The 18070-nt window shown below is 41.1% G+C and overlaps 2 protein-coding genes across 2 annotated transcripts in view; one reads left to right on the top strand and one right to left on the bottom strand.

The window, feature by feature from the left end:
- The window catches only part of atp10a (ATPase phospholipid transporting 10A), a 65907-nt gene extending 49615 nt beyond the window's left edge, over positions 1-16292 (top strand). The window contains exons 16-21 of the mRNA XM_080431045.1: positions 2799-2924; positions 4181-4381; positions 5451-5531; positions 5711-5815; positions 11560-11747; positions 12863-16292. Coding sequence (XP_080287171.1) covers positions 2799-2924; positions 4181-4381; positions 5451-5531; positions 5711-5815; positions 11560-11747; positions 12863-13496 — 1335 coding nt within the window. The 3' untranslated portion in view covers positions 13497-16292. The remainder of the gene's footprint in view (positions 1-2798; positions 2925-4180; positions 4382-5450; positions 5532-5710; positions 5816-11559; positions 11748-12862) is intronic.
- tprg1 (tumor protein p63 regulated 1) overlaps positions 1-18070 on the bottom strand; it is a 701399-nt gene that overhangs the window by 360288 nt on the left and 323041 nt on the right. The window lies entirely within an intron of this gene.

The following is an 18070-nucleotide window of genomic DNA, read 5'->3' as shown; positions in this document are numbered from 1 at the left end:
CCTAGAAATGTAGTAGTCAGATCCTGTGTCTAGGTGAGACATGACCTTTGACATGATCTAAGTGTCTCATTAGAAGAGGAGGGAAACACCCCAGTTGTATAACTTATAATGTATTAACTCTTTCAGTGCCACAATACGTCAAATACGTCATGAGGCCTAACGCCCCGTGTGCCACAATACGTCAAATACGTCAAAAAAAAAGAAGAAAAAGAAATCAGAAAAAAAACATGTTCATGATGTTCAAACATGTTAAAAAAAAACATGTTCAGAACCCAAGATATGATGATTTGAAGATTTGCTGCTCCATTCACTTCTTCTTTAACTATTTACTGAAAAAGGCTGTATCTCGGCTCCTAAGCACTTTTTTTACAATTAATTTTGGAGAGTTAACATACTCTGCCATACATATTGGACAAAATTTAATTTTATTAATTAAAAAAGAAATTACATAGTGCCGCTTTAATGACAGTACTCAAGAAAATATACTTAGTTACTGTCCACCACTGAAATCCAGGCAGGGTGGTCCTGGAGTGGCGGACATGAGAAATGGAAAAAGAGACAGTGGAGACTGGAGAGTGTAATTTTATAAAACGGTTGTAAATGAAACTGTGGCCTGTGCCAGTGTCCTTGAAATTGAATGCATAAAGAGAATGCATGTACAGTTAAAAGGAAGCGCAGGCTGCATCCTCTTGGAAAAAGGTGGATTCAGCCGTTCTCTTGAATTGCAAACAGCTTTCATTTCCCCAAGCTGTGTGTTTTTCCATCCCTAATGTACCTGCCTCTATAGGCGTTAACACACAGCTCCAAATTGGATCCCCTTTTATGTCCGCGGTATCAAGGAGGGTCAGGGCTCCCTCGTTGTGCCCATGTCCTGCTGAGAGCGCTGCACTCCACCGCCGCTCCGCCCAGCTTTGTAAGGCCACCTCCAATGCCACTGCTGAGGTATCCGCTTCTGCAGCGGGGAAGGGCAGCGCTGTTGACCCTTCCTCCACTGAACATTTCGCTAACACAATGTTCCGGGAAGGGTGATCGTGCATAGCAATGATGGAGCCGTCCAATTAACTTCCCAGGCAGGGCTTTCCAGGGCGAGCCGCAGCGTGGCACATCTGTTTAAGGCTCAATATCCCTTCCTTAACTGGGTCGCTAGATTAATCATTGTTAATAAAATTTGGTCTTAATGAGGCGGCAGTCACTCCCTCCTCGGGAGTCCGGAGTGTGCTGAGATGCACTTTTTCTTTCTCCCCCCCTGCACTCAAACCCCCAGCAAATGTCGCATTATGATTAACAGGCCCTGCTTTCTATTAGGAGCTCCATCCCCATGTAGTCGTTTAAGCTCCGTTATTAGAGCGCAGCAGAAACTAAATTGCTGTACAATGAGGCATCTGCTGTTATCTTTCTTGTCGACAGTTAAGGTTGACAGTTTGAGCCGTTTTATCAAAGGTTACAGGGATCATTTTGAAATGCAGGTTATTAAACAAGTAGACTTCTGGGAGACTATTGTTTTGTATCCTGATTGATGGAGACTGACAACCACAAACACGCTGCTATTGCAACGATGAATCCTCAAAAGCTGGACAGCTCCATTTATGGGAGATTATTCTTGTGAAAAGATTTATTTAATAGAGGTGTAGAAATGCAGCAGGAGCAGCCATTTTGAAGTTGATGGGTGTGTGAGAGAGACAGAGAAATGGGGAAAGAGAAAAGATTTATTATTGTAATAATAATGATAATAAATACAGATTATCACCCGGGCATTCGCCGGCATATCAAAAGCAGCCAGAGTCCGAGGTTGGATACCGAGGGCAATGACAAATGCTGGCCAATAATTTGTTTATCACATACTACCCACAGCCTTATTTATTCACAAAGACTAGGAGAAAATAGCATTTGATCACCACTTTAATTGAATGAATAAATTAACGTTACGGTCAATGAGGAACTGCCCCAGCAAAAGAAATGGTAGTCCCGCTGGGATTCCGTGTGTGTGTGTGTGTGGAGGCCCGTTGTCCGTGTGAAAAACACGGACAACGCCATTATACTGTCATTCTGTGAACAGTCGATGGTCACCGTTTTCTGCTCTGTAATTTGGTTCCTTTGTTCCCGAATAAACTCCAGTGTCTCCTCAGCTGTGAATTAACCACTTCAACCCTATATTCGTTGACCGGGGTCCCCCAGGGGTCTATACTTGGTCCCCTCCTTTTTTCCCTCTACACCAAATCTCTTCACCAAAAATAGCTGATCTACAAGCTCACAATGTGTTGCAAGCTTGTTGATCGGCTATTGTCGCTGAATGTTAACCAATTTTCACTGAATGTTCACCCACTATGACTTTTCCACAATAGGAATGCTAGGCTTCCAAACCATCCATAACAACCGTGTATGGCAGCTGAGTGGTGAGCTCCTTCAGAGGTGGTACTTTAGCTTGCACTGATCAGCGGCCGCATCAGCTCTTGGCTTTAGCTTGTGCTGATTGATCAGCTGCTGTATTATCCCTACAGCAGATACGGCAGCTGACCAAGTACACTGTTTTCTCCCTCTCTGAACTTTAATCACTCCCCTGACCCAGGTGAAATAAAAGCTATGTATGTGATAATACATTTTAAAAAGTGTATTGTGCTTTTCATAATAATCAAAGACACCTCAAATCATATCTGATAAAAACACCAATGCATAAAATCAGAATTACAATAAGTTAAGGCAGAAAAGCAACAAACAATTGTGGTCAAAAGAAGGAAAAACTATGAAATAGAATGAAGAACATGGTGTGAGAATAATTGCTTCCTTCTGTTCCTCTGCAGGCAGTGATGGCAAGTGACTTTGCTCTCCCTCGCTTCCAGTACCTTCAGAAGCTGCTGTTGGTCCACGGCCACTGGTGCTACTCCAGACTGGCCAACATGATCCTCTATTTCTTCTACAAGAATGCTGTAAGGTCCTTTTTAGCCATATCGTGGCTGTCTAAAGTCTGCTCTCTAAAAATCTACAGAATCACAATCGCATGTTGCATCGCAGAACCTTTTTTCGCACAAATATTCTCTATTGGGGTACTGGCACAAAATCCTTTCAGATAGGGGTCCACGGCCAAATACATATAACTGTTGCGGTCCTTGACCTGAAACGTTTGAGAACCACTGCTCTGCATACCAAGTGAAGTCGTATCATTTGTTCATGTCACATGTGTTCATGTTGACTGAACATTTCGTACAAGACCAGAATGTCTGAGCTCTGTTTGACTTTGAATCTGCATGTATGTTATACGTACTCCCTGTGTGGGCCCCAGTGTCATGAAATAATCTAACAATTCTAAACATTTACGTTGTCATGAGAATACACTGCATACTTCCATAGATAATACAGGAGCCAATCCTAGTAGGGTACTAGCCGCTAGCAATGCTGCAAGTCCGTCAAAAAACATTTTTTTACCTGTACAAAGTTCACAATTCTTAGGATTTCACTGTTAACATGGCTAACATCATGACAGGCTATAAAACAACAAAGGATTATAGCCTTAATATCTTTTTTATAATTTGACTAAGAGATTGGCAGTCGACTACCAGAGGTCAGGCCTACAAAGGATGTTCAGATTTGGGTCTGCTAATAGTTGCATTATGTTTAATAATGGAGAGGTTCCAAGTTACGGCCCAGCTGCAGACATGTGTACAGTATCATGTGAAACTTTAGCACAACCTTGAGTTGCGAGTCGACTGAGTGTAATGTGACGTTACGTTGCTGTGGGGCAGATACCTTGTATCTCCATATTTCAACTTTTTATGTTTTTTTGTAATTTACACCCTACTTCGTCGTACAAGACTGTCACACAAAAAGTTGAGAAAATAGCCGATCTACGAGTTCACAATTTGTAGTTGTGTCATGAAGTGATGCGTTGTGAGCTTGTAGATCAGCTATTTCTGTTATTTTTAAAACATTTTGAAAATGTTGAACCAATAAAAAGTATTAACAAGAGACTAACTTTGGAGCAGGTTATTTACCTTGGACATACAAGGTTTCCACCTGACCGTAACGATTTCCATTTGGTTAATTGTCATCTTAAAATATGGAGTGGAAGCTACTGGACGAGAGCATGGGAATGAATGTGTACCGTAAATGTTTTGTTTTTGGTCAGTCTTGTCGTGCTGTACTATGTATTCATTCCCTGCTTTGTTTTGGCCTTCGTTTCCCACAGATGTTTGTGGCCCTCATCTTCTGGTATCAGTTCTACTGTGGATTCTCAGGTTCAGCCATGGTAGATCAGTGGTATCTTATCTTCTTCAACCTGATGTTCTCTGCCTTCCCACAACTCATCACCGGCACTCTGGACAAGGACGTGACTGCCGAGACCCTCCAGCAACTACCTCAGCTCTACATGAACGGGCAGAACTCAGAGGTCCGTCCACCCCTATTCGGCATCGTTAAATAAAAGCAATAAGCTAAAAGAGGCCTTGGTGTACCAGGGATTTTTTTTATTATATTAAGCATTGCTTTATATCTTGAAAGAATTTTGGTGGATTTTGGTTTGGGTTTTGAGGTTGCAATGAAAAACTAAGTAGTTTTTAAAATATACATCGTTAGCCCTACCTAGCTTAGCATGCCTGGATTTATGCACCTGCTTGACACAAGTATCCCTTAACTTTGACTGGAGAGCTTTAATCCTTTACTAGCGGATGCAGCATCTGCAGTATGGCTGCGTACATATTTATTTTATAATACATTAACCGCTTTAAGCCTGGCATCCCTATTTTGGGCATGTCATTGGCACATTTTTGTCAAATTTGGTTAATTTATCAAATCCTGTTATTACTCCCACCATCATCTCAACCTTAATTATTCCACTATTTTAAGCACATGATTGGCATAATGGGATACAAAAATCCCACTCACTTTCACTAATAGTTGGGCTGAACAACAGGTTCTGAATGTACTCTGAACGCCTCGATTTCACAGCACCATTGTAAACCTGTCCTGCCATGTTTTTCAGCCCCCTGTAATTGTTGGTGTTCAACTGTACAAAAGTGTGTGTGGGTGTTGTCGTGCCTGGTATATTATATCCTACAGTGAGTGTATAAAACATAAAACTCCTGAAAGGAGTGTAGGTACTAGGAAATGGAATCATTTGAGGACCGGCTGCTTATGAAATCCAGTTATCACATTCATGTCACTGCACTGTCCCAGAACTGTGCGCCTCAAAGACATAAAGTTATTATTGATCACAGTTCATCAATAATCAATAACCTCATCGTTAAACGGGTCTATGTATAAATTGATTTTTCATATCGTCGTTGTCAGGCAGAAACTTTGTATCTCCATAATTCAACTTTGCATGTGTTTTTTTGTAAATCAATACCCTAACGTCATACAAGAGCTCTTATTTTTTTCCATTTCCTGACAAGTTACGTTAGCCACATAGCTGTGGATGTGTTTGTATGAAAATGCTCATATTTGTTGTATCTTTGCAGGAATACAAGCCATATATGTTCTGGATGAACATGATTGATGCCTTTTACCAAAGCCTGGTCTGCTTCTTCATTCCTTACTTTGTGAGTTCAGTTTGCTTCTTTCAAGTCCATTGGAAATTTTTAGATTATGGTGAAATAATGCCTTGTGTTGCCTGCTTTACTTGAGCCATGCTGATTGATTCTACATTCTTTCTCCATCGCTGTCCCCCTCCAAATCCTGTCTTTGTCCCCGTCTGTGTCTCTGTCTCTCGTTCTTCCAGTCCTATGCTGACTCTGATGTGGATCTGTTTACATGGGGAACTCCCATCACCACACTAGCCTTATTCACCATCCTGGTTCACTTGGGCATTGAGACCAAAACCTGGGTAAGACACACTCATTCACATTAGGACATGATAAAGTGGAGTTATTGTTGTTTAACACATTCCATGCCAGAGTTTAATATCATAATGTACTCACCAGTGCCAGCGATTTATTGTTGTTTTTTAGTTTTTTTCACATCGCCACAGACCTCGCTAAATACCTTAGGATCGCGCGTTAAACTGTTTGTAGACACACAGGGTAGCTGTGTGAGTGGCCCAGAGAAGACCATTTCAATCGGCGACATTCCATTTAGCAGTAGTCGCGGTTTATGTTAAAGTTGCAATCTAAAAATAGAATTTATTTTAAAGGATAAAACATTATTTTAACCAATGTGTATGGTAGAGTAGGTCAATACAATATAACTAGCACATCTGCAGTGGTTGGAGGGTGGTCTCCCTACTCTTCTACTGGGACACTTAGATCCTGGTATCGGCTAGGACACCTACTAGGCTCACAAGTAGTACTGCCTGAAGCTCATAAGCCCAATATCTCCCCTGAGCAAGTGGGACATTTCTCTTGTTTGAGTGGTAAATGTTTGGTCTACCACATCAGGAAAGGACACTGTAAAACTTTTTGATTGTAGCTTTAACACATTGCGTGCCAGTTTTTTGTTTTTTTTAATTATTTTTTCTTCACAGCACCAGGAGATATCATTTTTCGAAGATTTAGACTCCAATCCACTTCCTGGTTAACTTATGACTTCAAAAGCCTGTATCTCGGCTCCTGTGTACTTATTTTCTAAAATATGTATTTTTGACTATTTTCGACTATTTTCAACTGGCTGCAACTATGGAGCGGATTACCTAATGTTTTAAAAAAAAATCCCCCGATTGTACGAGACCTCTATGTGTGTAATGAGGGGATCACCTTGAGGACGGTGATCACTGAAAATATTTTGTGACTACTTGAAAAAGGTTAAAAAAATGTTAAAAATCCAGGCACCGACTGTACCCTGTTTTAAAAAAGCCCTGGCACTCAATGTGTTAACAACACATTGAATGCCAATCGCGTAGATCTACGCGAACCGCCGATTCGCGTTGATTTTTTCCCAGGTGCACTTTCGGAAATTTTTGATCCATTTCCGGTTCCGGTTTGAAAACAGGAAACAGAATTATTTGGGATCCGGTTTTGCCGATCACGTCGGCCCTCGTTCTACAGACGAAACTGAAACTCAATTCTCTTCCTGTAGTTTTTTCTCCTCGCATATCACTGTTTAACGTAATCCGCTCTAACTACAACCATGGAGCTCCGTTTGACACGTAGTTTTCACTGGTAGATTCAGTGAGATCTCGCGGATGTAAACAGACAGTGCACGGCTCAATCTTAAGGATTTTAACAAGATCTATGGCGACGTGAAAAAAACAACAATAACACGTTGGCACTGGTGAGTACATTATGAGATTAACGTCTGGCATGGAATGTGTTAATGAAATCGACTGATTGGGCATAAAACAAACAAACAAAAAAAAGAAACGGGTCCAAAACTGTTATCAGGAGTGAATCTTGATATAAGTATATAATATAATATGTTGCCACTATGTCATGAAAACTCAAATTCACATTTTTCTATAGACATCAGATCAATCTGTATACCTCTAAGAATGGAACCAATCATTGTACTCACTTAAGCCTGAATCCTATGCTTAATTTATACACCGAAAATAGCCGATCTACAAGCTTTTCCGCGCGCGACACCGGCGACAGCAACGCAGCATAAATCAAGCTTTACATTTACATCTATATTCTTGTCTCATGCCCTCTCCAATCAGCATGTTGGCTATGCGAGTGTAGCCGTGCGGAGGCTGACAGGGCTGTACTTCTGCATTAGCTCTGGCTGATTACATTGAGCCAGAAGGCTGTGCAGAATCAGGGCCTATATATCACCCTGACAGTTAAGTCTGCCTCTGTCCAGGGCCTTCTGCAAACTGTCGACACCACACAGCAACTCCGCCGTTTGACACAAGCACAGTAGTGACCAAAAATACCTGTCTTTGTCTTTTTTCTGTCGTCTTTGTTTTTTTTTTACATCCCATAGAATTGTATCTGTGTGTGTCTTTTCGCATATCTCACAAGGCAGTCCTGGTCATGAGCCATTTTAAATTTATGGCCCTGCATTGGATTAGGGTCGGTTCCATTATGCCGCGGCTGTAAATTTTTAGCCTGACAAGTTCTTGTACATGAAAAATGTCCTTTTCGCTGACTGCCTTTCCTGGACATGATGGCCTCTTGTGGCAGAGAGGGCCCCCATATTCACGGTGAACGGCATCGACTAAAAGTAAACATTGCCAAATGCCCGGCTGGCAGGTACTTCATCGCCCCGGGCGCTCTGGAAAATAATGCGTGTGCTGGTAAATGGCTGTGAAAGTCAGTTAAGGGGATTTAAGGTGAGAACACGGACCACACTCTCGCTCTCTCTCTCTCTCATCCTTGCACTGTGGGCTGTGTGCCTGTAATTAATTATGTGTCTCATGTTCAAATGTGTGTGTACTCTTGTACTTCTACACAGGAAAAATCTCAGTGTTAGTTTAACTCTGAGAGTGACCAAATGTAATCAATGGACCCACTCTCAGTTACAAATTGATTAATTAGCACTGAGGATTTTATATTTTACTTCGTAACCTTACATCTGTGAGGACCAGTGGTGGACAGTAATGAAGTACATTTACTTTAATACTGTACTTAAGTTCATTTTAGTATCTTTACTTAACTTGAGTATTTGTATTTTTAGATACTTTCACTCTACGTTTCAAAGACCAAAAAAAAGTACATTATGAATTAATCACTTAATCCTTATTTCAAATATAGTGCAAATAGCAGATCTACAAGCTCACAACCCATCACAGTGCATTTTTAGCTTGTAGATCTGCTATCTTCCCATTATTGCCTTTCATTTTAGATTTCATGTTTGTTTACATTTTCTCCATAGTCATTGAATTAAAACATTTCTATTCGCCTTTTCAAATCAATCCACACTTTAAATGGCAACAACAATGTAGCTTTGACATAAAATTACGGGGTCATAAGGTTCCCAATATTGGATTACCTACCTCAAGCAAGTTTCAAGTCTGTGCATGTTGATTTTCATACTGTACTGAAATGAACATAATCCAATGGCTTCCTCGAAAATCTAACGAACGACGGTATGCTCTGGAAAATGGACAGCAGTAATGTATTCAGTGAGTCATAGTCAATGGGCTAAACATAACATTTTTATTTATTTAACCAGGATAGTCACCATTGAGATAAAAATCTCTTTTTGGAGGGAGACCTGGCTAATAAGACAGACAGCATAATTAAAAACACAGACAGAAAACACAGAAGGACTAAATTTAAACGAATCCCATTCCAAACTAGATCTACAGTATATCTATTAATAGTAGAAGTCAATTTGGTAACAGATACATTCAAAACATTAACATATTTATGAATCTCATGTTTAATTTTGTTTTGAGATATGGATATTGGATATGGCCTTTAAGAAAGTTAGGATAAGAGTTAAAAAAGGATAGTTTGACCACAATGTGGTCATTATTAGTGAGTCTTGTGTTTAAAGGGCTGGATGTTTGTTCTAATGAGTCGGCAGCTTGTTAAGAGAACAATGAACAGCGGAAAAGGGTGAGCTAACAAAAACATTTTATGCACCAACACAACATGCAACAGAAGAAAGTCAGATCTCTATCACAGGCCAGAGCTAATGTCCATGCATCAATGTCACTAATAGAAAGGGTGGAAATTACAAGTACTGTTGTTACTGTAATTGTATATCTTTTTCCATGTACATTCTAAAAATACGTTATTCTACTTTAACCACTTAAACCCAATGTACTTCCCCCAGGGGTCTATACTTTGTCTGGTCCTTTCTTCCCTTATCACCAAATCTCCTCACGGAAAATTGTCGGTCTACAAGCTCACAACGCATCGAAACACCCCAGAGTTGGGACACTAGAGTTCATGTGGTTAAGTAAACTCTTACTTTTGGGAAGGCAAGAATTGAGTATGTAAAGGGAGATCAATATGCACACTCAGAAATGTTTGTGGTGCTGCTGGGAGTAAATCCCCTTATGTAAGAACTTTTACACAAAATTAAATCTGCATACTCCTACACACACATTTCTCTGTGTTATTTGTCAATGTTTCTGTCCTTCATGTCCTGATGAAGGTGAATGTCCTTGTCTGGACGAAATACTGACAAATAAAACAGAAAGCTGTGTGGGAGTATGCAGTCTTTTTTTCATTTTCTTCTTCTTGCAGAGTAGCGTACAGTTATATTGTTCTGGTCCAGTCAGGAGGGTAGCCCATTTACATTTGCTTTGAACCTCTTTTCCTTTGTCAGGCAATCTTTGAGAACGCTTTCTTATAGAAAAGATACTCTTTAGAGAGCATCAGTGATTTGGAGAGGAATTGGTTTACAAAGCTTTCTTATAGAAAAGATACTCTTTAGAGAGCATCAGTGATTCGGTTGGTGCTAGGTTGGATTCATATTTAAATATTATGCTCAGGATGTAACTATATGTACAGTAACTTAAAGCTGTATTATGTCTGTATGGTAGAGTGTATTATATAACTTGGGGTGGTTGTGTTTGGTCTCACTGCTCGTAGAATAGGAAAGTTACATAGTAGTGTAGCTTTAAGTTACTAAAAGTCTTCAAATTGCTACTTTTGTGCTTTTACTTCAGTAGTTTCACAAGTATGGTACTTCTACTTGAGTAATATTTAAGTCAATTAACAGTACTTCTACAAGAGTAGAATACTATAGTACTCTATCCACCCCTGACTAGGAAGTAACTCCCTGGAACAAATTTCATTTTTTTTTCTCATTTTTTTTTTTTAACACATTGAATGCCAAAAACGGTCCGGACCGTTTTTGAGGATCCAAACGAGAAGTGCCGAAAACGGTCCGGACCGTTTTTGACCCAATTCTATTTTTATACATGTGGGCCACGTGGGGCGCTAAAACGAAACTTTGACATCACCCAAGGAGTTTCTGAGAAGAAGAGGCTGGATCTGGCTCCATGTCAAAAATCCTTCCGGTCGGCGTTTTCAATGTTATCTCCTTGACTAAAAGCTTAATATCTCCATTTCTTTTTAACGTGGTGGAAACGAGCCGTTTTCGATCGGCGATCACGCTGCAATGGAGGATCGCGTTAGAAATATTATTGTTCCAGGCGTTAGTCGGGACCCTCCGCCGTCTCGCACGCACGCTTTGTTTACATGCACTTCCGCGTCGGGGCTGCTACAGCACGAAACGTATAACGCAAGTGGATGGAAGAAATGCAGGCACTCAACGTATAATATTTTAATAAACCTCTGGCACCCAATGTGTTAAATATTTTAAATATTCTTTTCAAAAAACTGTTAGGATTTAGAAAACATTTATAGAATTGACCTCAGGTCTTAAAGGGTTAAGGACAGGCATGTTAGTGGTGAAGATTACGGTTTGGCTTGGACAGACAGTTCTAGTAAATGCTATGGTATGTTTATCACTCAATAAATGTAAATGGTGCATTTATATAGGGCCTTTATCCAAAGCGCTTTACACTGTGCATTACATTCACCCATTCACACACCGACGGCAGAGGAAACCATGCAAGACACCAACCTGCTCGTCGGGGGGAACACTTAGGGGTTCAGTGTCTCGCTCAAGGACACTTCTACTCTAACCCAAGCGGAGCTGGGGATCGAACTGCTCTACCTCCTGAGCCACTGCCACCCCCTGTTCTCAATGCCCTGTTTTTTCCCCCTGCAGACCTGGATGAACTGGTTGTCCATCTGCTTTAGCATAGCCCTGTTCTTCACGGTGGCTCTGTGTTACAACGCCTCCTGTCCCACCTGCTACTCCCCCTCCAACCCCTACTGGACCATGCAGAGGCTGCTGCAGGACCCCGTCTTCTACCTGCTCTGTGTCGTCACGCCGGTCGTGGCCCTGCTGCCCAGGTAAACGCCAAAGGGTGCTCATTGTGTGCGGATGAAGACTGAATTAAACTTGTATAACTCACTTACAGTATATCAGTGGTTTTAATTAACGTTTTGTGTTCAAGGACCCCCAGTTTGGTATGCATTAGGCCAGTGGTTCTTAAAGAGAAGATTTGTGTTAAAATAATATAATATTCAATATGTCATTTTTGAGATTTTTCCAAATGTTTTCAAAAATAGCAGATGTACAAGCCAAATGGATAAAATGGTTAAAATGATTGTGATGCTATGATTAACTCCTTTTGCTGGGGGCCCCTGGAACCCTCCCAAGGACCCCTGGGGGTCCCCGGACCCCACTTTGAGAACCAATACATTAGGCCACGGAACCCTGTAACTCAGAGAGTGTACAAATCGAACCAAGTTGGACCCATAATGGTCCGTATGGTTCCATTTGTACACTCTCAAGGCGGTTACACACCGGCGAATATGCGAATATACGCAAAATTCGGACTCGTTCCGAATAATTAAAAGACGCTTTTTTCGCTCCGCGAAACTGGTGTGGAAGCTTGCATTGACTTTATAAGGTTTTTAAAAAAAACGTATTATTCGCATGAAAAAAATCGCCCCGGTGTGTAAGGACCTTCAGAGTTGCAGACCTATAAGGGTCCATTTGGTACCTAACTACCAATAATTTAGCTTGGGACCCTGTGGAAACCCCTCAAGGACCCCAGGGGGTACCCGGGCCCCACTTTGAGAAGCACTGACTTATAACTTTTCAGTGTGTGACAACGGCGTGCAACCAAATGTAAATCAGCCATAAGGCGTGCGAGAAACTCACGTGCTATATCCCCCCCAGCGAGGGTTGTGTTGTTTAATCGAGTGCGTTATCTGTTAATGGCTATTTACAGTACACCATCAAGAGGTTGTGCAGATGCATGAATACACAAACACAAGCCTCCTCGTCTCGGCACAGTTCAAGTTGTCTTTTTTTTTTACTGCCGAGTTTTGTCTGTTATAGATACCAGATGCCTTTCATGTTCATCCCCGGGCCTGGGTTTAGGTTTTTTTTTTTCTTCTGTTCAGGATAGTGCTGAGTTGAAGCAGGGCTTCATGTCTGCTCCTTCTTTATCTTGCAGATATTTCTACAGGGCGTGCCAAGGCACGCTGTTCCCCAGCCCCGTCCAGGTCGGGAGGCAGCTGGATAAACTCCCCGGCGAAATTCGCAGGAATATCCTCAGCCTGAGCAAGGTCAAGGTCGGGTCGCAGTTCGGCCCGATGCCTCCTTTCCTGTCCTTCTCCAAGCCTTTCCCTAAAGACTGCAGTCAGAAAGACTCCAAAGCTGCACCAACCAGCTGCCGGGGGCCGCTCTTAAGGGCCAGCAACGTCGGGGAGGCCCATTCCAAGGGACAGAGGAACCCGCCGGGTTTCACGGACAGTAAGAAGGGCCTCTCGGATCCCTTCACGTTAGCCGCTACAGAAGGGGACACGCTTCCTTTTACCAAAGAGGCTCCTCGGCCGCAGGCGCCTCCGGCTGAGGACCCTGACAGGACTCTGGACCTCTCGGATCTGAGCCTGTCCAACTGGATCACCTCGACCCCACTGCCCGTACAGAAAGACAGTGTTCAGCTGACGATGCCCCCCACCGGGGGGCCCCAGTGGGTCACCTACAAGAGGAACTTGGAGGCCGACGGCGCTGTTTGTCCTGCACCCAGGACAGAGGGACGTGTGGCAAACTGTTCCGAAGAGCACTCGCGCCAAACCACCTTATGATGTATTATAGTCTTAAACATGTTATTCTGCCTCCAATTTGCACGATAGTTTTTATAATATTTTATTTTTTTTATTTTTCTCTTTTATTTTTTGCTTTGAGAGGATTGTTTTATAAAAAATGCAAAATAGGTACTTATGTTTTTGCTAAAGTAAAAAAGAAACTATTTCTGAGAGATGGAAGAACTGGATTATCTCCTTTATTTTTCAGAACTCTGGAAGACCTTTATTTTGAAAAGATGCATCTCAGTACTTGAGCAATGTTTTGTTTTGTTTTTCCAGAACGCAGACATTCCATTATCTGGGTTATTTGGGGAGTGCATACATTCTCTCTGATATGATAAGGTACTGCGCACATTCATTCAGCTACTATGCCTGTAAATCCACTCTTGACTTGTGTCAAATGGCCTATTTGGCTTTGAACAGGTATGACTTGGCCTGAGGAGAGTTTTATGGGTTTTCTCATATTCCTCCAGAATCGTCCTTCACTCTGAACGTCAGGATTGCCATGCAAACACGTTCTACCTACAGTACCTACTTGAATCTATGGCTTGATTTATACTTGGTTGCACACCGGTGTCTCGCAACCCAAAAATTGCCAATCTACGTTGCAGTGCAAAGCGCCGTGAGCTCACAGATCGCCTATTTTTGTGTGGCACTGGTACGCAACCAAGTATAACAGGGCTTTATCTCGACATGGATTATCACAGAGTCTCAGAGCATTATTTCTCAGCCTCATTGCTGGATTTTAAAAATAAATATTGATTTAAATTTTGATAGGTTTATTATAGCTGTTCTGTATTTCACTTCATTCCAGTGGCTACATAAGCTATAGACTATATAAATACAAATATATAGTTATATCATGAGTACAGTATACTAAAGGAAGTTACATTTCACAGCAATTAACCAAGAAGGTTTAAGGTGTAATATCATGAGAAAACGGGATCACACGCCTGAAAACATTGATACTGCCTGTGTGTGTGTGTGTGTGTGTGTGCGCGTGTGCGTGTGCGTGCGTGTGTGTGTGTGTGCGCGTGCGTGTGTGTGTGTGTGCGTGTTTACATCCTTGGTGTAAACTATTTTTTTTAAACTCTAATTAAGCTGTTCATGTTCTATGCTGTCATTATGCTGATAATGAGTAACCATGTGAACCACCAAACTAATTCAACAAACAAAAAAACTTTGCCTCCTTGCTGTCAGACAAAACTGACTCTCTGTTCACTCTCCAATTCCAGCATGTTGTGAGTCAGTCGGTTGTTTACTGTTGTCCAGTGCTGTTGAGCTGTAATGCAGAGCACATTGGTCTAGGTCAATGTCAAGCTCTTGTCAAAATGCTCAGATGCTTTAAGATGCATGTTTTGCACTATGAAGCATCGATTCAGAGCTGCCAGTGAGTGTTGAAGTTGCTGTCTTTGTTTCCTAGGGAGATATTGTGTGCTCACTGATGCAGTATTTAAGCCAATGAAAAAAGTGCATCACAGGTAGGGCTGGGCAATGTGGACAAAATATCAAAATATTTTTTAACCAAATACCGATCGATATTGTGATGCGAATATTGTATTGTGACGATAATATAGATTTTTATTTTAAATTGTCACTTTTCTTGGTGGGCAAAAATTGCCCATCTACAGGCTCACATTGTGAGCTTGTCTCTGTCAAAGGTGTTCTGGGGGTTAACATTCATAGGGCTAGTTGTCTGGTTAGTGAGCTTGGTTGGACTGTCAAAGACAAACGTGTTCTGGGGATAGCACTCATACTGCTTTCAACAAAAGTATTTGTTAAGACGGTATCTAGTCTAATATCACAATATCGATATGTTTCCCAGCCCTAATCGCGGGCACTTTTTCAAACCTCATCGTAATGTTCAGTGCTTGTGATGCACAAGATAACAAGTCAAACACTACATGGAGAATTGGCATCACATGCTACCCTTTCTATTTTCCAAAGAATTTGCAACAGCACCTTGAATATGTGATTGTCAATTTTGTAAAGTATACCTTTTACCAAAGATCATTTATATATATAGTTGTATTTCAGTTTTCTTTTATACAAATGTATTTTCTAAGCAACAGCATGTGCCTTAACACTGGATAAGAGACTACAAATGGAAGAGTTTGCCTTCGAAAGATATTGTTCGTTTAAAAGATAATGGGGCACCATTGCTCACCAAGGAGCAAATTTTGTGTTTGTAGAAGATATTTATGAGACAGTATGTACGGTTAAGCCTGAATTATGCTTTGACAACAACGTATTGTGCCTAAAGAATTATGTGGAGCGTGTTTTATGCATCAATGCGTTTCTTTGTTGCACAACACTGTCACCAAAGCATAAATCAGGCTTGACTTTTCTTTTCAGTCAATTTCCGGTCCATGTACTTGCGTTGATCTACTCAGATCATACTGTGTGGTCCACTCTGTTGTTGTGTTTTGCCTGTGCCTTGCCTTGGCATGGCATCCCTTTTGCCAGAAGAACCGAGTTCAGCCTCCTTCACTGATGCATTCCATTTTAGCCACTTTCACATGCCGAGACATTCCTCAATGAAACATCTTTGGGCGTTTTCAGTCACAACATAGGCCTACAGTACCGTTTGTTCTGTGTTTTAACGATTGTGTCTTTTCATATTATCGATAACTACTTCACATGGTTCACTTTTCAAGCTGCTTGCCTCCTTTGGCCTTTGGATGATGCGTTGTCATTGTCTCATTTAAGGCTCTTGTACGTGTCTTCAATAAATTCCAGCTTAACAGCACAAAAGAGGATTTCATTGTGTGTTATGTAAACAGGAAAGACCCATCACAGCCGAAACAACATAATTGAAAAATCTGATTTTATAAATAAATTGTTTGGTATGATGTCTTTATATAGATATATTACTGAGCTTGTAGAGTGCTCTGATGGCTCAACTAGACGGTGCATGATCTTAACGTCCTGGAGTTGAATTGGCATTAAATCCTGTTTTCACAGGGCATGTCGCAGGATGTCATGCCCTATTTAATACTCAGCTATCTGTACACTAGTTTTTGATACAGGAGAAATGCTATACAAGTTTTGAAAAAAATATTATCAAGCTTAACATTCGAGAACACTCATTTTCTTTTATTGCATTCTTGCATTCTGTGAATGATATATCCAGACAGGGCCTGTCTAGAAACCAGCTGATTTAACAGGAAATTTCAGATCCCCAGGCTGACTTATAAGAGGGAACAGCTGGGAGCATGTCCTCTAGAGATAAATGTTTCTACCCAGCTGAGGTCAGGGCAGGGCATCTCCTGTCCCTGTGGAGCACTGAGAGGAAGTCCATTATTAACAATTCTACAGCCAGGACTGGACACATCACTCATATTATGTAAGGCAGTTATTGCCAAAGTGTTGAGTCGTTAACATTGAAAAATATCGACTGTTCATCTTAATTGATCAGGGTGTAGAATTTTCCTCTGCATTTGGAAATGTGTGCACAAAATATTATGTAGTAAATGTAAATATAATGTATTGTTTTTGTATATTTATGTGTATATCGCCATAATCTGTGGCCGTTACACAATCCCAAGGCACATCTGGACTTGTGCCAGTGTGCCCCTGCCCACCGTTTGGGAACCACTATAGAGTTTAAGGCAATACTTTCCATGCCTCTGCAAACAGACGTTTCTCAGTATTAATGATTTTATTTATGTAAGGGATTAAACTGTTGCAACAGGAGTGGCCAGAGGCTTTTGACCCTACTGGACCTTGTGTGTCTGAGATGGCATAGTGTTATTAAACTGATGGATCTGAAACACTCTAGTGTTTGTATTTGTATTCTTTTGAGGAACCCAGTGGTTTTGAAGGTCGTCTCATTCAGACATTTCATAATATTCCCTTCAATAACCATGGCATTCAAACTTTGGGTATGTCATTATAGCAAAAAAATTAAACGGTCTCTTTGTACACCTACTGTACTTAGATGGGTGCGTAGGAATGAACAGCCAACGTTTTGGTCGCACTGACATTCATCAGGTCAATGCGACCGAAATGTTGCATTTTCTGCATTAAAGAGTTGCTGTAAGTGAAAACATTTTCTCAGTCTAAATGTCACTTTTGCTAGTTGCATTTGTCCATGCTGCCACAGCTTCGTTTCAAAATGTTAATGAACACAAAGTCTCTGCTTTTTGGTTGGAAATGTTTCTTTTACAAAAGTAGAGCTCGATGCCTTTCTTGAATCCATGAAGATGAATATTTGATGTCCCGCTTCTCTGTGCACTGCCACTGAGCCTCACTCTCTATCTCTGCTGTTCTGTGGATGCGTGTACAAAGTAAGTAGCCTACTAGTGGGAAAGGGTTACTTTCCTTACACTGTTTGGTGTTTTTCAAACACATACTGTACACACTCTTAAAACCCCTTTAACCCATTAAAACCGAGAACGCATCTGTGTAACCACTTAAACCATTATTTTATACTTTGTTTGTTGATTCTTTTTTTTAAATAGCAGATATACAAGCTCTTAGCGCGGCACAGAGTGCCATGCTATGAGCTTGTAGATATGCTATTTTTGAAAAATCTTGAAAATGAGTGCAAATCTTTGAATATATACATTTTT

Source organism: Gymnoscopelus braueri, assembly GCF_963280865.1.
Source record: "Gymnoscopelus braueri genome assembly, chromosome: 6".
Lineage (NCBI taxonomy): Eukaryota > Metazoa > Chordata > Actinopteri > Myctophiformes > Myctophidae > Gymnoscopelus > Gymnoscopelus braueri.
The sequence above is the reverse complement of the archived record's forward strand: the minus strand, read 5'-3'. Positions and strand labels throughout refer to the sequence as shown.